This window comes from Medicago sativa, chromosome 1 (genome assembly GCF_051527215.1).
Source record: "Medicago sativa cultivar Bolivia chromosome 1, Bolivia_mono, whole genome shotgun sequence".
NCBI lineage: Eukaryota > Viridiplantae > Streptophyta > Magnoliopsida > Fabales > Fabaceae > Medicago > Medicago sativa.
This window is the reverse complement of record NC_140749.1, coordinates 2,706,363-2,733,122: the sequence shown is the minus strand read 5'-3', so window position 1 is coordinate 2,733,122 and position 26,760 is coordinate 2,706,363. Positions and strand designations below refer to the sequence as shown.

The 26,760-nt window shown below is 35.4% G+C and overlaps 2 protein-coding genes across 2 annotated transcripts; both read left to right on the top strand.

Annotated features, from left to right (window-relative positions):
* Positions 1-9,360: 9,360 nt before the first annotated feature.
* LOC146951715 (uncharacterized) lies at positions 9,361-13,295 on the top strand. The gene is made up of 6 exons (XM_085752058.1): positions 9,361-9,573; positions 11,731-11,830; positions 12,007-12,118; positions 12,346-12,446; positions 12,786-12,850; positions 12,963-13,295. Exons 1-6 carry the CDS (start codon positions 9,413-9,415, stop codon positions 13,042-13,044), a joined length of 621 nt encoding a protein of 206 aa, XP_085608184.1. The 5' UTR covers positions 9,361-9,412; the 3' UTR covers positions 13,045-13,295.
* A 3,072-nt stretch (positions 13,296-16,367) lies between these two features.
* Positions 16,368-25,518, top strand: LOC146951714 (uncharacterized). The gene is made up of 7 exons (XM_085754392.1): positions 16,368-16,649; positions 16,787-16,909; positions 17,525-17,624; positions 23,622-23,682; positions 23,829-23,929; positions 24,813-24,871; positions 25,159-25,518. The coding sequence occupies exons 2-7, from the start codon at positions 16,794-16,796 to the stop codon at positions 25,229-25,231; spliced, it is 510 nt and encodes a 169-aa protein (XP_085610518.1). The 5' UTR covers positions 16,368-16,649; positions 16,787-16,793; the 3' UTR covers positions 25,232-25,518.
* The last annotated feature ends 1,242 nt before the right edge of the window (positions 25,519-26,760 follow it).

Sequence of the window (26,760 nt, the reverse complement as noted above, 5' to 3'; positions counted from 1 at the left end):
TTTTTTTGGTGGTGGCTGGGGTTCGAACCCCAGACCTTACATATATTATGCATTGTACATACCAACTGAGCTAAGCTCACGAGAACTATTTTAGCAACACTAAAAAGTGAATAAAAGAGATAAAAATAGCGAAATAAGCTTCATGTTTTATTGAATGTTTTCATTTACAATGTACAACCCGGGGATTTATATGCAAAAGTTATGCTTATTAGCCAAACGGTGTGGTCTATAGTGTCAAACCTCTGTTTGACTAATTTTGTGGATAATGCGTGATTTTCCCTTGTTGAGGGAATCGTGGTACCCCAAGTTCGACTACGGGTGTCCTCCTTTACGACAATATTTATTGAAACATTCTTGGTGCACAACTTTGACACGTGTGTGCTTCTTCCAACATACCTCTTTATGGCTAGTGGCGCTACAAAAATATAATGTTAGTTTTGTGTGTCATTGTCCATCCCCATTTAACTTGACTTAGTTCGAGGCTTTAATGACCCAGGTACTCAGTTGGTGGACTTGAGAAAGAATCAACTTCCTTTGACCAATTGTAACAGACAACGAAGCCCAATGTGCAAACAATAAGATGATGAAGCTTCAGGAAGATCACGAGATAAAAAATACTTCCCTTTCGGGAATATCCATGAACGAACAACCAAATGGAGTCATCTAACAGATCTCTCCTCAGGGGACTCAAAAGAAGATTGGAGGATTCAAAGGGCATTTATGTTAAAGAACCCCATCACGTCCTTTGGGAACACATATCAGCTCATTATTCGTCCACCAAGCAAACATTATTCATGATCGCCTAAGGTTCTGAAGCAGCAATACTTATAGAAATCATAGAAATAAACTGGAGGACCACACACCCCTCGCACAAACAATGGAATTCACTATAGATTCAAGAAGAGTTCGATTTCCTACACGAAGCGCGACATTTTTCCACACTCACTGAAGACATGATAAAACAAGCTACTGCCACAAAATATAACAACAAGGTAAGAGCCCCGAGACTTCTGAGTTGGAGACCTTGTGTTGTGAATATGCGACGTAGGTGGGAAAAATGCCAAAGAAGGCAAGTTATCCCCCAAAATAGGAAGGCACACACAAAACAATGAGAAGCACGATCAAAGGAGCGTACACTCTCGAAAAACTCTAAGGGAGGTTAGTACTACGAAAATGGAATGTAGAGAGGATGAAACACTATTATATCTAAGTTCTAGCCTTATATACGTGGGAAATTCCGTTGTAAATACGTTTTCCATTAATTGAATAAAGCAAAGCGATGTGGCACCCTGGAATACACTATTATTTGTTTGTGAATGGCAAGATCTATAACACCTTACCAGCTAGAGACTAAACTAATTTCAAAGACTCCTAGATGGCATATTGTGCTCAAGCAAACATGAAGAAGTTAAATACTCACAGACGACATATAATTCTCGAGCAAATGTGGAGAAATCAAAGACTCCTAGCTAGCACATTGTGCTCAAGTGAACATGGAGATGTCAAAGAATCATAGCTGGCACATAGCGCTCAAGCGGACATGGAGAAGTTAAAGAACCCTAGACAACACGTGGTGCTCGAGTGAACATGGAGAATTCGAAGACTCTCGGTCTACACACCAACCTTCATGGAATCGAAAAAGTTGGTTAGACAAAGAAGGGATAAAGAATTAAAACCTTCCTTGTTGACACCATCAATAAAAAAAATAAAATAGGGGCACAATGTTTAGGCAAAATGGAAGGAGAAAAGTAAGCCAAACACCGACCCCTCTCCACGCTTATCCGCTGAAGAGTTGAGAGTGTCGGTTGAAAGGGTCAACCCCGAAACAAATCTTTGATTAGGGGAAGAGGAATGGAAGTTCAACCTTAGTCGGTCATGCTTTCCAATAACGCCTCAGTGGCGAAGTGATGGAAGACTGATAAACTCAAGATTATGAACCTGATCCATGATAAAAGTATGATTTGAATGATTCACCGACCAACTCATCACAAAACAAAACCAATCATTTCTTGTATGAAATAAAGCAAAGAAATAGATTTGTCAAAATCATAAACTTTAAACCACAAATGTTCATACGTTAAATTGAAAAGCTCCCAACGACAAACTACATAAGAGCAAAATACAACATAATGGGAATGACAAAATGACTTGCACATACAAAAAAAAAAGGCAAGAAAGCTACGACTCAACATCGTTCTTTTTGGTCCTAAAGGGAACAATTTCCCACTCTAGCAACCTCTAACAGAAGTAAATCTGTTCACGATTAGTTTCTACATCGAGGTGGAAGTGCTCCACCTGATCCAAAGCATTGGCAAAGGAATCGTCCACCACTTGGAATGTCTCTTCTACTATCTTGGTTCTTTCTCTAGGAAGCATCCAAGGCAACCTACAACGCCTCAAGATCATTGTTTTGACCTTGGACAACTTTCTCCAATAGCCAACCTTCACGTTTAAATTAGAAGGCACACTAGATCTTAGTAAGAAATCTCTTTAATTTTTGCCATCGTGGTGACAGGAGACCTGGTCAGAAAGCTCTTTGACTTCCGCCTCTAAATCATGGCGATTCTTTTTAGAGACAATAAGTGTCTCCTTCAACTTCTCTTCCCTGCCTTCTGCGAGAGAAATGTCACTCTTCATCTTCTTAGTGCACTTCTCATGTCGGTCCTAAACTTACTTGTGCTCATCCTTAATCTTTGTTGACCGCTTCTTCATGGAGTCCTCTTCTTCAATCACATAGGGAATGCAAAAAATGGATACAACATACATCTTTTACGATTGGGAAAGAAGAGTTGGCAATTAAGTCATTTGAAAGGAAGGTTAGTGGAACACCAGCACCTGAGTTAAAGATGGGTTTGCCATCCTCCACAAGGTTTCTTTTCTTCCATCTCACAAGAGGCCCACTGTCCACCAAATCATCTACTGCCTTTTGTCGAGGGGAGCATCATGGTCCCCTGTTGACCCCCCTCGACCAAACACTCCTTCTTGACTTCATGATAAACGCTCCTTCTCGATTTCATGATTATGGACGAGGACATTCTTCCCCGCTCTGAAACATTAGTAGCATCAAAGAGTTTGATATGTACTTCTAATACATTTGTGTATCCTTTTGCTCTTTTTTCCTTTTTTGTCCACATCTCATTTTTTTTTCTTTTTAAAAAAGAAATTAATATATATATATATATATATATATATATATTAAAACCTAGGATTTGTTCACATCATATATTTTTAATTCCTCAAAAAAAAATTTAATTTTTTAAATAATGTACGATGACCGTATCATATTATGAATTTTAAAAATTTTCGGTATCGCTTTATCGGTATCTTATATATATATATATATATATATATATATATATATTGACAAAAGTTATCGGTATCATATATGTATCGTCCATTGTTACCAAAAAAATATATATGTATCGTCCAAGACTTCATAGCATAGCAGGTCGGGTGTTCTGTTTCAAATTCAACAATCTAAATAGTAAATACACACTGCTTGCTGTGATACTCTCTATTGGAACAACACGTTTTTTTTCCATTAACTACTAGATTAATCTATATCATAATTCCTTCTTTATAAAAAAGAAAATCTTTATCATAATTCCTAAAAATAAAATCTGTATCATAATTAATTAGTAATTAAGATCACACGTTTATAGTGAGTGATTTGTGGCTAAATCCCATACAATACAATACGTTCAAGAGAATCGTAAATTTTAAACTGAAAGGGAATGTAATATAACTGACTGACGAAGATTCTAGAACTTGAAACTGGGGAGAACTCTAGAAAAATAAAAATAAACAAAATCAGAAGAGAACATTCCATAATTTATAACATTATTTTTTATGCTAGAACTTGAAATTGGGGAGAAATCTAAAAAAATAAAAAATAAACAAACTCAGAAGAGAACATCCATAATTTATACATTATTTTTTATGCAAATAGTACTAGTAAAAGACATATAAAACATAATAATAATAATAATATAAGAAAAATGCTAACATGTTTCTATTCTAGAGAGACCATGCCCATACTCTATTCTGTTTTATTTCTAAAAAGTGTGAGAGAGGAAAAGTCGACCTCTAAAGCATCTAATCGGACTCTGTCCTTTAACACAACTTTCATCTTCGATTTGTATAGCTTTACCTCGTTGTATGAACGTTTCTATCATTTGACGATTTTTTTGAATCTCGATTATTCCACTTATATAGCTTGACGTTGTTGTATGAAGCTTTCCTTTATTGATTGCAGCAAGATCAATTGTTCCAGCTTGCACGTCCAAAACTCAACCCTCTTATTCAAAAACCTATGTTCCTTACACAGTTGATTTTCATGATCTTCCAACTTAACCAATGAATTAATATCATTGTATAGATTATTAACAAATAATTTTTCTATTGAATCAAGCCATGTACCTTCAAAAGAAAATTGACGTAGATCATTCACCATATACCTTACCTCAGAATTCCATTTTTTGTCAAGTATATCTAACACCTTTTCATCCTTAATCAGTCGTAATAAATCAGCTAGGCGATTATAAGCTATACTTGTTGCAAAATCTGATAAAGATTTGTTTCGAAGACGTCTATGATTCAAATCTTGCGAGATAAATTCCCACACTAGATCTGCATCATCTTCAATTTTCTTGTTCACCATGTTGTATTGATTTTTGGCCATTGTAAAAGAGAAAATGAATTGGAAGTTTGGAACCACCACACTTTGTGTGAGGCTCCGATATATATATCTACCGAAGGTTTTATTATTCCTACCTAAAATATATTTTATTTATTTATATCTTATTTAAGGAAAATATTGATTTCACTTTTAACAAAATATAATGTTAAGAAAATATTCGTTCCGTAATAATTTCATATTTTCCATCAATTAATGGAAAATGTTAGGGTTAATAATCATCGAACTCATAAAAAGTATGGAGGTGGACTCTAGACCCTTCTAATGGGTACTCAGTTAGGAGTGCTTACCGCTATCTTACTGATTCAGGAGACCCGGTGGTCAGAAATCATGACGTCAACGTTTGGCATAATCATATTCCGTCTAAAGTATCATTATTTGCTTGGAGGCTTCTTCGTAATAGGTTGCCAACTAAAGACAACTTGGTGCGTCGGAGTGTCCTTTCTCCAGCTAATGCGGTGTGTGTTTCGGGGTGTGGCCATACAGAAACGGCTAAACATTTATTTATTGACTGTGTGTTTTTCGGTTCTATCTGGTATCAGGTTTGGAATTGGTTAGGTATCTCTTTTGTCAGTCCTGGAGATATTAGACATCACTTATATCAATTTATTAATATGCCAGGGTTACCTAGAGTTACTCTGTTGTTCCTGAAAATTATATGGTTTGCATCTGTGTGGGTAATATGGAAGGAAAGGAATAATCAGGTCTTTCAACAGGTGGCCTCTACTCCTTCTGTTCTACTTGACAAGGTGAAATTAAACTCTTTTATGTGGATTAAAGCCAAACAGGTTTCTTTCGCCTATAGTTTTCACGATTGGTGTAAGAATCCGTTCCCTTGTATGGGCGTTATCTTGTAATTTCTTTTGGTGTTGTTGTTGCTTGTTTTTGGCTCGTGCTTTGCGGCTGCTAGCACCTTGACATTGTAAATTTTTGTGGGTGGTTTTCCTTTTGCACACCTTGTGCAGGGTGAACCATTGTTATTATTATATCATTTTAGTTTCTCCAAAAAAAAAAAAGAATAAAATTAATAGCATAAAATAATAAAGTAATCTACTAAATTCATGAATAAGTTAAAGCTACGGGAACAAATAATTATAGGTAGGTTCATCTTTCATGAACTAATTAACCTATAGAGGATTTAACTACTAATAATTTCTAAACCGTTGATGATTCATTGGCTTCAAAATGGCTCCGGTTGCTCTAATCCTTCTAAAATTGCGTTTCTGTCTTCGTTTACTTGTCAAAAGGTGTTTTCTACTAACCTAGGGGTTCAATATTTATGGGCGTCCATTTTCCTAAAGTTTAGGGAATTTGGTTTGTGACGCGAGCCTAATCCTCGCGATCCGAGGTAGGCAATGAGCATCTATTATGGTCTTAATGCTCTATCTCACGATGCAGGGATCATAGCCCGCAGTGCAAGATAAACAACAATGATCTCCTTGATTTCCATCATATTCTCATGATGCGGAGCTCATAGCTTACGATGCAAGTTACGCAGAAGCTGACTCTTTGATCTTTTCATTCTTGCTCTATTTCTTCTCATCAGGACATCTGTAACGACTATACCCAAACTTAATTAATGATAAACTTGTAAAAATCCTTTCCTATAAGTTTTTATTTTTGTTTTATGGGGTTTGCTGCTTTATCTCCACAAAAAATTATTTGCATTTTAGGAGAGATCATTATAATTATAAAAAAGAATCAATTCATTGAGTAGCATACTAATTTTTTTTTTTTTTTACATTTTATCTTAAACAAAATTCAATATTCAGTATTATGATAGAAAATATTAAACTTTATTTCGCTGACAATCTTCGTAAAAAATATCTAATTATAATTTCTTAAACGATATTAAATCTCATTTAGCTATTAATTTTAAGATCAAATATATTGGTACATTTTTTTATTTATTAAATATCGTTACATTTTATTTTTTTTTTAAGGAAAAATATATTGGTATGCGACTAATTGCAATCCTATCGAGTAATTACCCAACTTCGTCCTTGAATTTTCAAAAACCAGCCAAATTCGTCCTCAAATTTTGCGAAATGTCTATTTCATCCCTGAATTTCACAAACGTCCATCAAAATGGTCCCTCCGTCCAAAAGCTCTGTTACTGATGATGATGTGTCCTCTTGCATGCTATGTTGTCCGATACACGTGTTAACAAGGAAGACACGTGTACAAGGACCAATTTGATGGAAATGGTAAAAATTGTTGTTTTAACTTTTTAGTTGTCATTTTTTATGTGTTTTCAATTATACCCCTCTATTAGGGATCAATTTGATACTTATTGTGATAGTTTAAGGACTGGTTTGATGGATAGTGTTATAATTTAAGGTCTTATTTGATTGATTTTATTTCAGTGAATGAATACAAGGAGATATGGCATGAGAGGACCAGTGATTTCAAATGACAGGCATAAACAAACACCAGTGAGGGGTCCTGCTCCACAAAATCCAACTACTCCTGGAGTTATTAGAGTTCCATATCCAAGTTACGGGCCATCCGCTTCTACTCAACCCCAATGCATGGAGTTTATCCCAACCCTAGGATTTCCAAAGCATTGATGCTTTTTTAAATTATGCTTTTGGACTTGTTTAAATTATGCTTTTTGGACTTGTTTAATTTATGCTTTTTGGCTATGTAATGACTTATGAACATCAAATGTAAGACTTATAACTTGATGGCTATGTAATGTTCTTTTTTGGCTCTGTAATGACTTATGAACATCAAATGTATGACTTATGATGATATTTTCAACAATCAAAGTGTATGTCTTTTCACTTTTTACTTTGTTCAGCAAATATATGCACCAATGATCACATTTATATATGTTGTGATAATTCAAGGACTTATTTGATGGTATTTTTCACTAATTTAGGGATCGATTTGATGCATAGACAAACAATAGAAGGATCAATTTGATGGAAAGAATTTAACAGAAGGGTTGAATTCATTCATTGACAACCTCTTTTCATTACAACATTACAACATTACACACACTTGACACAATACAATAACATTTTAAACAACTCAATCAAACAAATTACTCCTATCAATATCTTAATCAACTTAAGCTCATTTCCTACACAATCAACTTTATCCATCAATGTTGCCCTCCAAACCTCTTCTCTACCACTATCATTAGGCTTCTCCATCAACCTTGCATTTCTTCCATGACCATCACCATTGTTTTTAAAATAACCTAGTTCTTCAGCTTCATTAACCCAGACAAAAAATTGACAATTTTCACCATCATCCTATACAAAGAAAATTCAAAATCAGTACAATTTAAACAAACCATTCACACATCACATAACCATTGTTAAACAAACCTTTGGCAAAGGGAAGACATAGAAAAGCCTTCCTGGGTTATTGACAGTGTTGGCTTTTCTTACAACACAAATTCTATGATAACAACATTCAAGCACTCTCACATCACCATTGCACATAGAGCTTGAAGATGAAGACCGACTGTTATAACTGTTTTTGGCCATACGCCCACCACCCATCATTTCTGAACACCAAAGCTTGAACAATTTTTGGGGATTTTTGGATTTCGAATTCAATCAAAAAAATTAGGTTTTTAAGTTTTTTAAATTGGGGAAGAACACTTTGTCATCAATTAATGGAAGAAATTTTGGGGATTTTGAACTCTAGGCGACAAATTATAAAATTAGGGTTTCAAATTTATATATTTGGGCAAGAAAGAGACGTTGAGAAGAAAGAGACGTTGGGAAAAAGAGACGTTGGGGATTTTGCAATTTTCTGTAAATCAATCAATTTGGTCCTTGATAATTTCATCATTTTCAGTCGAATTAGTCTCTGCTTACGTGACATCTGACGTGGTAAGCAGTGGCGGAGGGACCATGGGGGCCAGGGGTGGCAGTGGTCCCCCCCCCCCCCCCCCCCAATTTTTCTAATTTTTTTTACTATTATATATTCTGCTATTTACACTTGGTCATGAATATGGTCCCCCCATTATTAGCATTTGTGTCATTTTTTATGTTGGGCCTTTGTTTTTTACGGCAAAAAAATCGTTCAACTTTTAAAAAAAGCCCATTATGTAAGCTTGTTTGCTAAATTATACTACCTTTTAAGACTTGGTCCCCCCAATGTTTAAAACCTTGCTCCGCCCCTGGTGGTAAGCCTTGTAAGAAGTTAACAGTACACGTCACCTCCGTTAACATACCAACTTAACGGAGGGACTAATTTGATTGACATTTTGTAAATACGGGGACTAAATAGATATTTCGCAAAATTTGAGGACGAATTTGGCTGGTTTTTGAAAATTGAAGGACGAAGTTGGGTAATTACTCCAATCATATCCTTCTTTCAAAACAAATCTAAAGATCCTCTAAAAAAAATATTCTATAATAAAGGAAAAAAAAAAAGAGTTTTTAGGGAACAAATTAGAGACTATTGCGGAATTTATTTAACCAGCTAACGTGGTGCTACGTAGCACTTATAGTAACAGAAATATTATCCTTCTTCTAATTAGTCTCACGTTGATTTCCAATTAGTCTCAAAAGTCAAAACCTATTTAAATCTTCTCAAAAGAAAACCTATGTATTTAAGCCAATATCCTCGCTAATTTTTTGCATCTTTCTCAAGCAAATATTATCGGAATATTAAGCCTTAACCTAATTGAAACCAAAAACCTCACTAATTGTTTCCATCTTCCTCACTTAAGATTGAAGCAAACAAGCGTTAATGGTTAAAGGAGATTTGAGGCAGCGACGCCAGCCACCACACAACAGCAGTTACGCTCCCAAGAAGTCACCTACCAAGCTTGCGATGAAGTACAGTCCTGGAATATCCTTCAATAATTGGACCCGTGAAGAAGATCTCGCTCTTAAAGAAGGACTTGCTATGTGAGTTATTCTTCTCTCTTAACTATTCTTTCTCTTGTTTAACAACTTGTTGTTTGTTCTTGATCATGTTTGGGGTGGTTGCGAGTTAAGTCAGTTTCAAAACGAAATCTTTCAGGGTAAAATTTGGTTTATCTAGATTTTTACTTATTCTCAAGAAAGGTTCCCAGTGACTCAAAAAATATAGGTTTTTTGCTTTGGATTTTAAGTTTACACAAAAATAGGTTTCGTTGCTCTACGTGTCTTTGCTTCATCTTCCTCCATGCCATACAAAGAAATAGGTTCCCTCTTTTTTTTAACAACAAACTATATTAAAGCAAAACCCAACGCAAGAAGTGAAAAGAGCAGCCAAGGAAGATACAAGCAAAAAGGCACGGCACACTCAAAGAGAACCTACGCTACACACAACAACAGGCTCTAACCGAGGAACAGCCACAACAAAACAACACAGAAAAAACAGCAGACAAAAAACAGAAATAAAAACACAGGCAGCAGGGATCCGAAACAACGAAGGCACAAAAAACAACTCCCAAGAGTTAGCGCATGATACAGTTCCAACATCATTCATAAAACAAACAAGTTGGATTCTTCAACCTATTCAAACTCCATTGCTTGTCAAAATCCCGACTTAAATCCGAAAATCCAGGATTTTGCGACTTTCTTCACCTTCAACGACCTAAATCCATTTTAGAATCCTGACAAAATCCATCGATTTTGATTGCGATTTTACGATTTCTTATAAACTAAGTCATTTATGACTATATACCATTTATAACATATATTTATTATTATTATTTTTTGGTAAAGTCCATCGATTTTGATTGCGATTTTACAGTTTCTTATACCGATTCTACAAAAGTCCTTGAGTAAAATCCTTCGATTTTGATTGCGATTTTACGAGTCTCGATTTTGCTATTCCCTTTCGACCTGAAGTAAAGTCCCGATTTTGACAACCTTGGTTAAACAACACCTTTATTTCCTCAACCAAATCATTAACTCCTTGGATTTCATTACTAAAAATCCTTTTGTTCCTCACATTCCAAATTACCCAAATTGTCGCGTGCCAGATTAGCCACAAGCCCTTTAAAAACTTATTGTTATTTCCTTCAGAACTCCAGCACTCGAAATGGACAAACATGTTTTGCGGAGTAATGAAATTAAAACCAATCCACGTCATCACATTGTACCAAATAAGACACACCGCTTCACAATGGAGGAAAAGATGATTAACCGTTTCCGGTGCTACATTATTACAAAAAACACAAGACTCCGGAGCATCCGTCGGTAAAATTCTTCTCGTAGCAAGATTTACCCTTGTCGGAATCCGATCAAGCAATAGTTGCTAAGAGAAAGCAATAACTTTGGACGGTGCCGGACTTTCCCAAATTTTGCCAAACACGTTCTTCTCTAAAGAACTCTCATTATCATCCAACAACATCAATTCCTCCAACACCGTATAAGTGGACCTAACCGAAAAAAAAACCCTTCCTCCGGACGCCAACACCAACAATTCTCTTCTTGCGAAAGAACAAAACCATCCAATGCCTCCACCAATTCTTCAAGTAATTCCTCCTCCCACTCAAACAAAGGTCTACGCCAAGAAAAAATCAACGAAGACACCCCTTCAACCAAAACCCACAACTTACTCACCTTTGCTTCTAGATTATCTCTCCAAGCATCATTCCAAAAACTCGAGTTTCTCCCATTTCCGATTTTCCTATTGAACCAATCAACTCCAACCGTATCCTCTAGAGACAAAAGATCCTTCCACCACGAAGAGGCAAAACTAGGCCAATGTTCTGTTTAATAGCCGTTGTCGATCCTTGACACAGCTGTCATCCTTGCTTACTCGTGATGTACCGTCCCTGATTTTGTTTCAATGATTTTCTTTATTTCAATTATAGCAATACTTATAGTCAACTAAATAATGATTTCAAAATTTATTTATCTTTTTCTCTTCCCAGAGTGAGCGTTGTTTGTTGAATGATGCTAGCAATTTTGGTTTTTAAAAATTTCAAAACATAAAACAAACAGAAAACTATCCTGAACGGGTCCACCATTAATAATTTGTTTTACAAAAAAAAAATATTAATAATTTGAGTGATAAATAATTAACCTGCATCAATGATAACTTGTAAATTTTCAATTTTTTTTATGTAGGTTTGCATCATTTCATGGTCTAAAACTCTATGCAAAGATAGCAATGAAGATAGGGACTAAGGAAATACGAGATGTAGCCCTGCGAGTCAAGTGGATGAATGTAAGCTACATACCTGTTTGTTTGTTGCTTTCTTAAGATATTTATGCCATTTTACAGAAAAAAATACTAACAAAAAATATGTCAAAAAAGAATGCAATGCTGGACTGTTCTTTGTTTATATTATTATATATATATTTGTTCAGTTGGGGGCTTAAATGTTTAACGAATTTTTTCAGGAAAGAGGTGCTGATCTTGCAATCAAGTCGGACTCAGCTGCTCAAACAAACATTCTCCCACATTCTTCACAAGAGTCATGGATATACAACGATGATGCCATCTATTTGAAAGGTTGGTTCCTTTCATAGCTTTAAATATGTTTGCATACATGATTTATAATATTTTTTTTATTGGACATCTCGTGTAAAGGTCGATCTAATATGGATCTTTGAAAAATACCTTACCATTTTTAGTTCAAAAAATGAATTTTATTATCATAAAATTTACTAAACATAGCAAGATCTACCTTTAAACTGTGTCCATCATAGTAGCTGAAATTTGAACTTTGCATTTTGCAGCAATTGGAGGTACCACAGGTGCGCTAGTGGAACAGAACAAACAAGCCCTAGGTTTAATCGAGGAAAATCTTGCTGCTTTTGGTGCTCTAAATTTAATGCAGGTAAATCATGCTGTGTTTTGTAGCTGAAATAATTTAATTCAACTTGCAGTACATGAAAATAATCCTTTACTCGTTCGACTAACACAATTTCTTACATGTTTATGTCCTCTTAATGATTTTCCTCCCTTTATGATTTTGTTGTCATATTTCTGCGAAACTGTAAATTGTCAACAACACTAGCATACTTATAATGTCTCTTATAGCTGTAATGTTGTTTATTCAATGTTCTATTGGTTTTCATTTTATATTCATTATTTGCATTCTTTGCCCATTCTTGGTTGGCCATAATGCTGACTGCTGAGCTATATTTTTATATGTTCCTTTCGTTTTTGTTACCAGTTGCAGAACGACAACATCAATCTTTTCCGCCTAATCAAAGACAATGTTAACAAAGTTTTGAATGAGTAAGTTGTAATAAACTGTTTTCAGTTGTTAATATATATTTGTCTATTATACAAGTGATCATATATGTTCATTAAATGTAACGCATTTCCTTTTTTTTATTTGTTTTTGCAGTACAAATATCGGAATGCCACCTCTTCCTATTAGTTTGACTGAAATGACAGACAGTCTCATACATACTTCCAACAACAAATAACCGTATATTCACAAAAAGAAGATGAAATAGTTAGCAAGCATCCAATTGTATATATTTTTTTCATACGTGTTTCCCCTACAAAATATTATGGAATTTAGATAATACCTTGTTGTCTGTGGTAATTTTTTGTTGTACATTTTATTTTCTATGTTACAACAAAGAACAAACTGTGAATTTGTATGACACAAAATCCCCCGATTTATCGATGTTACTAATACTTGATATAAAGTATAGAAGCGATAAATATTATTGTGAGAACCATTATGATTGCTTTTGTACAATTTGATCATCTTCATCTATTGAATACATTCTATTTTCCATCGTATTATCTCTTTCTTTACTTAATTTATGTTTCTCCATCAATTTTCCTTCTACGGTTTATCTTTCATTTGGTTGTGTAAGGGATTTTTCTCAATTCCATTCAATAAACATTATTTCCAAAGTTCGTGATTTTGCGGGTTCTATGAAGTAGCATTTAATAGTAGCTATAACGGCCTGAACACATGCCATTAAAAGAATGCTTACTAGAAATTATGGTTGGACCTAACATAATCCCACAACCGATTTGTGAAAACTACCCATCAATTATAAACACGTTAGGACCGTCTTAACTAAATTGAAGGCCCGATTTTAATTTAAAATTTGGGCCCTTAATAAAAAAACAAAATAAATTTATTTTTTTACGTAAATTATAAATAACGTAATGTTAATTCTCTATTTTGTGTATTATGGTTATAACGTTTTTGATATTGACTAACATAATTATTAAAAAAAAAAAATACAAGGTGTTGAAACGTAATGTTAATTCTCTATTTTGTGTATTATGGTTATAACGTTTTTGATATTGACTAACATAATTATTAAAAAAAAAAAAATACAAGGTGTTGAACACAAGACCTCATGTCAAATTCAAGAGCCATTACCGCTGGAACAAAGCACTGTGCTGAATATAACTATTAAATTGTCGGTATATAACTTATTTGGGTCATATATTAAAAAACAAAAAAAGTATAGGCCCCAAAATTTTTGAGGCCTAGTGGTCTAGCCCAAGCTCGACGGGCTATGGGCTGGCCCTGAAACACGTTCATGTCATATGTTATCCAATGTGAGGCTCTTTAACACACACCCTCATGCCCGTCACTATTGGGCTTGGTGCATGAACTCGATAATGGAAACCTAATAACAGGTGGCACAACAAATTTTAGAGAGGTTTTGATACCACATTAGAAATCGCGGTTGAGCCTAACACAACCTCACAAAACTCATTTGTGAGGTGATGATCACCTCCACTTCTAAACATTTGTTTAGCCCATCTCTTATCCAATGTTGTGAGGCAAAAGCTGCCCCCACTTGTAAACACTTGTTCAGATCATCTATTTTCTAATGCATAAAATGAATGATATTAACTATGAGACCCACTTGAACACCTGAAATGTGGTTCTAGCTGTGGCTCCTCTAAGTGCATAACTCAAAGGGAATGTCTTCAATAACTGGATGTAAATGGGAATGAAAATTCTAGAACTTAAAATTAGGGAGAAATCTAAAAACTAAAAATAAACAAAATCATAAAAGTACGCCAATAATTTATTCATTATATTTTTATGTAAATCCATAATTCAAAACAAAATTCGATATAAATATAATTATTATATAAATCTCTGTAAAAAAAATTATTACAAATAAAAAACTTGTTAATATTAGCAACAAATTTGTCCCTTCGGGGAGCCATCACCTAAAATCTAGTTTATTCTCCTTCATCCACCAAACAGATGTTGTTTGGGGTCAACTTTTGACACCAAATCATCACTCCAAATCGTTAAGTGATTTTCACATATATTTTAGTTTTGTTTTTCATGATTTCGTCGTCTTAGTACGACGTTGTTTTGTTCGTTGTCTTTTCAAGTGTTTGTTCGGTTCAGATTGTTAGATCATATTCGATCCTGTGTACATCCAATCAATGACTTTGGCGTCGTCAACATTGCAGATTTAAAGGCATGAGTATTCCGAAGACTTGAATATAGTCAAATTTGTAGGTTTTTGTACTTTGTCGTTTTATGCTATTAACATGGATGATATGAGTTTGCTCGCAGATTCATCTTGTTGGTTATTAGTGAATTTATGCTGTCTCGATGTACTATATGAATTAAAATAAATGAATATTGTTTATTTTTTGTCAAAAAAATTACTACAAATATTTTTAACATTAATTATCCAAACTAAAACAACAAAAAAAGTTTTTCAAGATCTAGATCCTAAATATAGCAAAAAAGCCAAAATAATAAAAATAAAAAATAAAAATATGCTAACATATACCCTAAACCCGTACTCTACTCTGTTTTGTTTCTAAAAAGTTTGGGAGAGGAAAAATCAACCTCTAAAGCATCTAATTCGGCTCTAGCCTTTAACAATGCCTTCATCTTTATAGAAAGTTGTTCAATCTCGATCTGTATATTTTTACGCCGTTGTATGAAGGTTTCCACCATTTGACGAATTTTTTCAATCTCAATTATTCGACTTGCATAACTTGACATTGTTGTATGAAGGTTTCCTTTATTGATTGCAGCAAGATCAGCCTTTGATTGTTCCAGCTTGCACGTCCAAAACTCAACCCTCTTATTCAAAAACCTATGTTCCTTACACAGTTGATTTTCATGATCTTCCAACCTAACTAAAAAACTAACATCATTGTGTAGATTATTAACAAATAATTTTTCTATTGAATCAAGCCATGTACCTTCAAAAGAAAATTGACGTAGATCATTCACCATATACCTTACCTCAGAATTCCATTTTTTGTCAAGTATATCTAACACCTTTTCATCCTTAATCAGTCGTAATAAATCAGCTAGGCGATTATAAGCTATACTTGTTGTAAGATCTGATAAAGATTTGTTACGAAGACGTCTATGATTCAAATCTTGCGAGATAAATTCCCACACTAGATCTGCATCATCTTCAATTTTCTTGTTCACCATGTTGTTTTTTTGTTCGGCCATTGCAAAAGAGAATAGGGCAAAAGAAAATAAAAATTGCAGCCACCACACTTTGTGTAATATATAGCCCCTACCTAGGTTATATTCTTTATTAGCTTTTAATTTTTATATCTGTTTATTGAAAAGATTGATTTGCCTTATTAATAAAATAAATTCTTTCCGTAATACTTTCATAGTTTCCATTAATAGATTTTTTTATCATTTATAGTGGTTTGGATTTGTTTTCAATTTATAGTGGTTTGGATTTGTTTTCAAAATCATCATCAATGGGGAAAAAATAGATTTTTATCAATCAAGGGTAAAAGTGATTAAATTCATATTTCGGATGTGGAAGATTTGGTAGATAAATCAACAGAAAGAATCCTGGTCCAAGACGCGTTTTTTAAAAAGGAATATTATTAAATTAATAGCATTAATCATGTTTTTTTAGGGAAGCATTAATCATGTTATTTACCAAATTACCATATAAATACTGGCCAATACGCTTTTTTTTTATTCAAAACATTATAAACTTTTTTTTTTTTTACCAACAATTTTTATCTTCAATTAGGTTGGGGTTTCTCTGTTTATTGTGTTCAGCTTTGTTTTCAATATCTCTGTTGTATTGTTCCTGTGAGTTCCTTCCACTTGCTTTGTGTGCTGGTCTCTAGTTTTATATATATTGCTGCTTCAAAAAAAAAGTGTTTTATATTTTTATCTTCAACACAATTTTAATTTTTCTATTCCTAATTTTTTTTATCCCAAACAAGTGTTGGTATGGAGCAGAGGAACCCTCCCAAGTCACCTTCCGAGCTTGCGTTGAAGCTTAATCCTGGAATATCCTTGAATTGGACAGACAAAGAAGATCAAGCTCTTGAAGAAGCACTAGCTATGTGAGTTATTTTTCTTTCGTATCTATTGTTCTATTTATCTTATTATAAAACTTAATATTGATTTAACTATTAATCCAATTACTAGAGAGGCGCGTCCTTGTGAGTGAGTGGTGATGAGGTTGATTTACCTGCAAACACTTTTATGATCCAATACAAATAGGCGAGGTTTTTAGGTTATGTGTACTTGGATGGAGACTAATGGTTAGCCTTTATAATGGTGAATTAGGGTTTTGATTCCTCCAAACCCTAACTTGGACAACTGTTTTATGGCACACCTGTGAGCAGATTAGAGCAATTAGGTGCATTTAGGATACAAGTCCATGTGATGGTCCTTATGCTAGCCACCGATTGAGAGGACCCATTGAGGATGGGCCTTGCCATGTTCAGAACAACCATTAATAATTTGAGTGACTGCATCAAACGTTAACCAATCAATAAAAGATTAACAATTGATGAGTTTGGAAGGGTTAGAGGATGAAGTATTTTTTGAAAAAAAAGCTCGTTTTTTCATACATACGTTTTTCATTATTAACGAAAGGTAACAAAGGATATTTCATTTCTGCAATAAAATCAAGTCATTATTTGAACTAAAATTCCAATTTTCTTTGTTTGTAGGTTTGCATCATTTTCTGGCCCAACACTCTATGCAAAGGTAGCAGCGAAGATAGGAACCAAGAAAATACGAGATGTAGCACTACGAGTCAAGTGGATGAATGTTAGATATATACATATCTATCTATTTCTTTGTTGCTTTCTTAGGATATTTATGCCATTTTAAAAATAAGAATTTACAAGACATATTTCGCCATCGTTTATATATTTTTGTTGTGTATGGGACTGAACCGTCATAATATTCCTAAAGGCTTAGAAGCCCTCCAGAAAGGCTCTAAGACCTCCAGAAAGGCTCAGGCGCCCTCCAGAAGGGCTCCTGAGACTCTGGCGCGCTCGCCTTGAGGCACCGCCCTTCTAGGCTTTTAGAAACCTCTAGAAACCGCCTAAAATACATAAATACCCCTGTTGCTTGGGAACCAAGCAACCGAAACCCAAGCCCATGACAGACTATAAATACTACTCTTGAGAGCATTCTCAGGGGATCTAATCATCAGTCCAAACCCTAGAATCCTAGTATTCCTTACCGTACTTTTCTGCAAGTACAGTTGGCGCCGTCTGTGGGAACCGGTAAAACTAACCTAGACCACACCTCACCTCTAAATCGCAAACCTAATCGCGATTTAAAATTATAATTCACCTCTGAATCGCAACCCTAACGGCAATTTGGAAACACCCTTGCCCTTTCATCGCCTCAACGACGTCGTCATCGAATCGGAGACATCACGGTGATGAAAGATATCATCAGCTTGTGGGTCATCAATCCATCTAGCCGATGAGTTACTGTTTCTTCCTTCTTTAAAGTTTCACATCGTAAGACTCTTGTGCAATCGTTTGGTCCGATTTGTTTTGTTGCTTGTTCTGCGGAAACCGCATCAAAAGCTCAGACAAAACCTTCGATCAAAGCAGGTCCCAGGTTATATCTTTTTATTACTCGCGATATCAAGTATGTGGTTGTTTTAATTTACAAAGATGGCAACGATATCAGTATCTATTTAAGTTTAGTTATGCTTCTGCATATTACACATGCATGCTATGTCGTTTCTTTTCCTTTTTTAATATAAAGCTAAGTTTTGTAACGTGGCGTCGTCATCAAGCAGACTATATTGAATTGAGTTAATGTCTTGGCTTTGAAAAATCTCACATACCATGAATACCACACGGTTTCTATATATATATATATATATATATATATATATATATATATATATATATAAATTAAAAATAACAAAAGGTAATGGTAGCTTTCGATAGAGTTTCCAAGCACTTTTCAAATTAATTTAGCTTTCTTATGGACATATTTTTTAAAGTCGTATTTGATAGCTGAATTGTTTTGTCTTTTTGTAATATTATAAGGTTTTTTGTTAATTGGTTTAAAAGTGGCTAACATGACTTGTTCAAGTATATGTTGATGTTTTTGTCCGGAGAATTCTACAAAACAAGGTGGAACGAAGATTTCAACAAAGCGGCGTGAGGTTTGATGAGCAGTTGACTCGGCAAGGAATACCCCGCCCCATCACCATCAGATAAGAACATTATTTCTCAACATATTTACACTTTCGATTTGAAGAAATTATTTTGCCCAATATATTCGAAGAAAATCTATATTGATTGGAAGAAATTTTTAGATAGTTAACAGTTTTGGAGTATTATGAATTTAACATATAGAAGTACATGTCTCTTTACATTCACTTTGTTATTATTCTCGCCACTATCAGTAGTATAATAGTTAATATGTTGAATCAATAGATTGGACTTTTCATCCTTAAATATATTACTACTTCTAGAAAACTTAGTTCCAACTTCGTAGAAGGAAATATTTGCATAGAGAGTAATGGAGTGGGCGAGTTACTTCGGATTCAATAGGAGAATGATAAGTTAATGGGCGAGATATTTAATTAGAAGAATGAAGAGGAAAAAGAAGAGGAGTACAAAGTACAGGCGAGCTAGATAAGAGAAGACAACGAGTAATTAGTTTTACTTAAATAGGATTGAGTACGATTAAGACGCCTTTATTTTGGAAGTTCGGGAGCAACGTTATATTTCAGATTAATCAAGTTCAGGAGGCAAACAAACCACCCACCATGGGCGACATTAAAAGGAAGAAATCACCGCCACCATGCCAGAATAAAATGTAGAAAGATCCTGCCATGAAGAGCTTGAAGATGAAACACGGAGTTATTCTTAACCTTTCAATTACTTTGCATTCCCATTTTTTATTTGGTACTTCTATATAATCGTTCTATTTGTTATAAGGAGATATGAATCATATAAATGTGGTTCTGTATATATACACGTATGCCTTCTCTTGTTTTACATCATCATTGGCTATTTTTATGGATACATATACTGTATATTCATGTTATGATCATAATCGATAGATAATATAAAGTGTGTTATTGTTTGAACTTGATTATATCGTAGATAACATGCCTTACATATTACTTTGGGAATAATGTGTTTCAATCTTATAATCATGTGTATTGCATCCTATGGTCAATCGATTATAATCATGTGTGTTGGAGAGGCGTTTTTGTGCAGCTCTTTGATGCCACATGCTGTTATTCCTTATTTCCCTCGGCCTACAGCTTCTGCCAGCGATTCAGGATCACATGAAAAAGGAGGATACACATACTTTGGACCTGTTTAGCGATGGAATCGTCTCTTGACATCGTGACCGCTCTCTAAAGGACCTCAAGATTCAACAAACAAACTCAATTTCTCTTCTCCATCGTCCCGGTTATCAGTGAATGAAGAGAAATGCGTTGTTGTTCTCTCAACCGCCAACAACGTCAGAGTTATTGCACCAATTCTATGTTGGGGAGTGCATACGGAAGGAAGACCGAGAAAGATGAGGCGAATATCAGCACGAGCTTCACAACGAAGTTTGCAAGTTATAGTGTTGCATGTGACATCAAAAAAAAAAAAAATTTGGAGCTGCACATGACGCCCTTGGACCTAGCGGCGACCTCAAAGAGACAAGGAGATGATGGCCAGCAAGACCAAACCAAATTCAAGTCTCAAAATCTTGGCGACGACGTACTTTCTCGAAGTGATTCTCCCACACGTAATTTCTTGAAGTGATTCTCCCACCAGGAAGCAATTCTCTTTCGAAAGAATTCTTTTTCGAAAAAATACCAGGTTCTATGTTTCCAATATCTTTTGAGAAAATACATCTACGCTTTTTGCTTTGAAGAAAATTTTATGTTCAATATATTTGGAGACTATATTTCCACTTTTTGTTTTTGAAGAAAGTGTCTTGCCCAATATATTTTGAGAAAATATATTTTGAAGGCTCTTATCGATTTTTGTTTATTTTGTAATTATTTTTTGGTGCATATACATGATATGTGGACTGTCAACTGACATGCTGTTATCCTTCACTAACACATTGTTTTAGCAAAAATATTTATTTTGGTGGGCGAGTGAGTGTATGAGGAGCAAAAGAATAAGATAACAAGAAGGGTAGTTAGTTTCAATTTAGTAGAAGATGGAGGATTCATTCCAAGTTAGGGGAGTATGATATACATATTGGGCGAGTTAAGGGAAAGAATAAAAGGACTTTAACGAAGAATTAGTACCAAGTTCGGGCGAGCAAGAAGTAAGGGGATAGAGTCGAATAAAAGAATTAGTTTCGATTTAATAAGGAGAGTGTGCAAAAATTAAAATATGAGCCGAGTTAATTCAAATATGATAGGATCACGAAGAAGAGTAGAAGATAAGATATCAATCGAGCCAAGTCCAATTTAAGAGGAGAAGTATAAAAGAAGAAGGATGAAGTGGCGAGTTACGTCAGAAAGGAATAAGTGAGTTTCGATTTAAGAGAAGCGACAAAAGTTGAATTGGAGAATTAATTCCAATCTAATAAGAAGAAAGAAAAATATCAGAAGATAATTAAGAAAGTTGTGGAGTGAGAAAGAATAAGAAGAGGAGTAAGAAATGTGGGCGAGTTAATAAGAGAAGAATAGTTAGTTCTCATTAAGTATGATTGCATATGATTAAAGGCTCCTTTACTTATGATATTGATTTCTTGGAAGTATTGAAGAATTGTTATATTTCAGATAAATAAGGCTTGGGAGGCAAAACAAGCCCGCCAAAGGCAAGATTAACGAAAGGAGAGTACTCGCCAAACAAACACGCCATAATGCATATGGAAGCAATTGTCCCGCCATTAAGAACAGGAATATGAAACTCTAAGTTATCCTAACCTTTATCAAACTTTGAGATTTGTTTTGCAGGTTTTTAACAAGGATAAAGCCTTCTCAGAGTGAAGCCTTCCCTCAGAGTGGGAAGCATGATTAAAGCCTTCTCAGAGAAAAGTCTTCCCTCAGAGTGGGAAGCGCCTTCCATCAGAGTTGGAAGTGTAAAATAAAAAGTCTTCCCTCATAGTGGGAAGCGCCTTCCATCAGAGTTGGAAGTGTAAGATAAAAAGTCTTCCCTCAGAGTGGGAAGCAAAAGTCCTTCTTCAGAGTAGGAGGCGCCTTCCATCAGAGTTGGAAGTGTAAAATAAAAAGTCTTCCCTCAGAGTGGGAAGCAAAAGTCCTCCTTCAGAGTAGGAGGCGCCTTCCATCAGAGTTGGAAGTGTAAAATAAAAAGTCTTCCCTCAGAGTGGGAAGCAAAAGTCCTCCTTCAGAGTAGGAGGCGCCTTCCATCAGAGTTGGAAGTGTAAAATAAAAAGTCTTCCCTCAGAGTGGGAAGCAAAAGTCCTCCTTCAGAGTAGGAGGCGCCTTCCATCAGAGTTGGAAGTGTAAAATAAAAAGTCTTCCCTCAGAGTGGGAAGCAAAAGTCCTCCTTCAGAGTAGGAGGCGCCTTCCATCAGAGTTGGAAGTGTAAAATAAAAAGTCTTCCCTCAGAGTGGGAAGCAAAAGTCCTCCTTCAGAGTAGGAGGCGCCTTCCATCAGAGTTGGAAGTGTAAAATAAAAAGTCTTCCCTCAGAGTGGGAAGCGCCTTCCATCAGAGTTGGAAGTGTAAAATAAAAAGTCTTCCCTCAGAGTGGGAAGCACGCCTTCCCTCAGAGTGGGAAATGCTATTAAAAAAGTGCTACTACTACGACATCAACGAAATCTACAAATCGACAAGTGCCCTAAACGTCAAAGGCTCTGGCAAGGTGGAAAATCTGCAAATCGACTCCATTAGAAAAACAAGAGAATGGAAAAATAAAGTATCCAAATCGCCAAACAAATGAAGGTCAACCGAGCCGACAAAAGTCGCCGGAACATCAACGCCAAATGTTGAGAATCTGAGGTGACACAGTCACCGGAGCATATAAGAAAATAAGCACGACAATTCAAAATCGTTGAAAATCGCCGAAGCATAAAAAGTAATAAAATTGTTTATGTAAATCTCCAAAACGAATTCGGCAAACAAAATCGACGCAAATTTAAGGAGGAATCGCCATAAAGAAGTCAACTCGTCACGACGTACAAACCACTTCGCCTTGTCCCAAGACTCGTGCTTGGGGGGCTGTGAGAGGTCGACCTATAAAACAATTCGAATATATACTCCCTGGGGGTCTTCGAAGAAAACGTAAAATCACCCTAGGGGGACTCTCCAAGTTCGGACAACAACGCCCAAAGGCACATACGTACTAAAAACAAAACATTAAGCAAATTCAAACACTTCGTCTTGTTCCAAGACTCGTGCTTGGGGGACTGTGAACCACCAAAACCTTCCTAAAGACTTAATGACCTCTAGAAGGTCCAGTCCCATGTTGTCATCACTTCGCCTTGTCCCAAGACTCGTGCTTGGGGGGCTGTGAACTGTCATAATATTCCTAAAGGCTTAGAAGCCCTCCAGAAAGGCTCTAAGACCTCCAGAAAGGCTCAGGCGCCCTCCAGAAGGGCTCCTGAGACTCTGGCGCGCTCGCCTTGAGGCACCGCCCTTCTAGGCTTTTAGAAACCTCTAGAAACCGCCTAAAATACATAAATACCCCTGTTGCTTGGGAACCAAGCAACCGAAACCCAAGCCCATGATAGGCTATAAATACTACTCTTGAGAGCATTCTCAGGGGATCTAATCATCAGTCCAAACCCTAGAATCCTAGTATTCCTTACCGTACTTTTCTGCAAGTACAGGGACTTAGATGTTTAAGAACTTTTTCCAGGAACAAGGTGCTGCTGATCTTGCAACCAAGTTGGACATTGATGATGACATCTATTTGGAAGGTTGGTTCCTTTCATAGCTTTAAATCATTTGATGTTTGCATACATGAGATTTATCTCTTGTATTGGACATCTCATGTATATGCATTGCATGACCATATTAAATTATTTAAGTATTTCCATTGAACTTTGCATTATGTTTTTCGTAGCAATTGGAGGTACCACAGGTTCGTTCTTGGAGATAAACAAACATGCCCTGGATTTAATCAAGGCAAATCTTGCTTGTTTTGGTACTTTGAATTTACTCCAGGTAAATCCTGCTGTTTTTGATCAAAACTGATTTAATTTAATTAACTTGTTGTACAAGAAAATAATCCGTTTCTCATCGGACTAAAACACAACTTCTTACATGTTTATGTCTACTCATTGAGTTTCCTCCTTTTTGTTATGTCATATTATGTGAAAAACTGCATATTTTGTCAACAACCCTAGCATCATTTATCTTAGGATGTTGAAAAACTAATGACAGCCAAAACATTTAGTGTCTCTAATAGTTATAAGAGAAGTGCTATATGGTGTGAAGCTTTTCTCGCTAAAAACACGAACACACACTTTACTTGCAAACTCCTTATTTATGGTTTATGATTCTAGTTAACTTGGCACTGCCAACCACATATCACTTCCATTGTATTGTCATGTTGCATCCCACTGTTGTAGCCGTTATTTATTATGTGCATATATATATAAAGACAGAAATACCAGAACTAATCCTACGAAAAAATCCTTTCACCTAAGCACGAGGGAGAGATGAAATGGATGAAGCACAAAATGGGTGAGGGTGAAAGAGGTAGTAGAAGGAAGCAGAGCACCATTGAAGTGCATGGATAACTTACCGTATCAAATAAAATACCTTTTGATCCGCGTTTTTAATCATTAACATAGTGTAAAAGGAACAAAATATTAGGTAGAGAAGTGTTTGATAGGTCTACCAAGTATAAGTTCGTGTGTTCAGCACGAAAATACTGTCGTGCTATTTAGCATTTTTTCTAGATATAAATCTAATGTTGTTTAATTAATGTTCTATTACTGGTTTTCAGTTTTATATTTGTTTGAATTCAATTTACCCATTCTTAGTTGCCATAATGCTGACCTATACTTTTTTTATGTCCTTTCCTTTTTGTTTCCTGGTGCAGGATAATAACATCAATCTTTTCGGCCTAATCAAAGACAATATTGATAAAATTTTGAATGAGTAAGTTGTAAACTGTTTTTAATTGTTTATAAGTATTAGTGTCCAATCTAACAATATCGACATTGCCAATTGAGCTAAGCCTTATAGACTAGTCTCTACTACAACTCTTGGATCATTGAAATAACATATTGTTTTTTAACTGTAAACTACTGTTTTTAACTAACAACAAAATTAAATTGAGTGTTGTTGTTTTCTGCACCTTGGATCTATTCTTGTTATGTAGTGTTCAAAGAATTATATATGTTAATTCAATACACTTTCCTTATTTTTTCCATTTGTTTTTTCAGTACGAATATCAAGTCAATGCCACCACTTCCTGTTTGTTTGAAGGACATCAACATGCTTCAAGGAACAAATTAAGAAATGTTCACTCCTTCATATCAGCATTGAAGATTTGAAGTTGACCCAACATTTATAATATGTTCATTCCTTCTTATCAGTATGAATATTTTATTGGTACTATTTTTGGATTGAGTTCATGGAATGCAGACAATAATTTGTACTTAGTTTTGTTTATTGTCTCGAAGTTTTTGCTCTACATTTGGTGTCGCATGTTGTTACAAATTGATGTGTGATTTTGTATGGAACAAAATCCCCGGATTTAGTCATGCTTGTAATAATTGAAATATAGCAAGTCATTTCTTCAATCTACAATGGTCCTCATTGTGAAATATAAACTGAAAGTGATATTTATTAAACCAAAGACAATGGCATTATATAGCCTTACAGGAGAAAAACAACAAAATAACAAAAGCAAATTCCACTTCATCCACTAACCAGGAAACAAGGAAAGCTAACTCCACTACAGAAAGCTAACTCCACTACAGCTGTAGATGACTTATTTAATTAAGACAAATTCAAACTCCAACATACCCTCCCTTAAGCTTAACTTTCCTGAATTAAGCTTACTTCAGACAAGTTAACAATTCCAAGTGATGCTCTCAGCTTCTCGAATTGCTCCAGCTTCAACGGCTTCGTAAAGATATCCGCAACTTGGTTTCCTGTTGCACAATACTCCAGCTTAACAATTTTTCCATTCACCAGTTCTCTGAGATAATGAAACCTTACTTCGATATGCTTACTTTTCCCGTGAAGGACTGGATGTTTGGACAAAGCAATCGTCGAACTGTTGTCACAATGAATGACGGTTGCAGATTCTTCTTCAGCTCCAATCTTCTCTAAGATTCTTCTAATCCACACACATTGACAAGCACAAAAGACAACAGCAATATATTCGGCTTCAGTGGTGGAAAGGGCGACAACAGGCTGTTTTTTCGATGCCCAAGAAATTGCACCGGACCCTATCAAAAACACATAGCCTGATGTACTTCTCCGATCATCCAAATCGCCGGCGTAGTCGCTATCCGTGAATGCCATAAGTCTCGCACTGCTGCTTTCACTTCTCCTGTAGAAGATTCCAAGTTCGATTGTACCTTTTAAGTATCTTAAGATCCTCTTCGCAGCAAGCCAATGTGACATCCTTGGATTCGTCATGAATCGACTTATGAGACATACACCATACATTAAATCCGGCCTAGTCACTGTTAGGTACATAAGACTCCCAACCAATTGCTTGAACATAGTTGCATCCACCTTCTCGCCATTCTCATCTTTTGTGAGCTTCGTTCCCGGCACAATTGGATTTTTAACAGCATTGCTTTCTTCCATTCCAAACCTTGCTAAAACTTCACGAGCATACCGTTTTTGACAAACAAAAATCCCATTAACACTCTGCTTCACCTCTACCCCAAGAAAGTGTTTCATTTTTCCCAAATCTGACATCTCAAATTCCATCATCATTGACTTCTTAAACTCATCACACATAGCTCTATCATTTCCAGTAAATATTAAGTCATCAACATACAAGCTGACAATGAGAATTTTACCTC

What these genes read in the sequence shown, in the direction of transcription:
- LOC146951715 (XM_085752058.1), top strand. Translation starts at nt 9,413, where the DNA reads ATGGTTAAAGGAGATTTGAGGCAGCGACGCCAGCCACCACACAACAGC. An exon ending in CTTAAAGAAGGACTTGCTAT is followed by an intron (nt 9,574 to 11,730) that starts GTGAGTTATTCT and finishes TTTTTTATGTAG; the next exon opens with GTTTGCATCATTTCATGGTC. An exon ending in GTGCTCTAAATTTAATGCAG is followed by an intron (nt 12,447 to 12,785) that starts GTAAATCATGCT and finishes TTTTGTTACCAG; the next exon opens with TTGCAGAACGACAACATCAA.
- LOC146951714 (XM_085754392.1), top strand. Translation starts at nt 16,794, where the DNA reads ATGGAGCAGAGGAACCCTCCCAAGTCACCTTCCGAGCTTGCGTTGAAG. An exon ending in CTTGAAGAAGCACTAGCTAT is followed by an intron (nt 16,910 to 17,524) that starts GTGAGTTATTTT and finishes CTTTGTTTGTAG; the next exon opens with GTTTGCATCATTTTCTGGCC. An exon ending in TGATGACATCTATTTGGAAG is followed by an intron (nt 23,683 to 23,828) that starts GTTGGTTCCTTT and finishes TGTTTTTCGTAG; the next exon opens with CAATTGGAGGTACCACAGGT.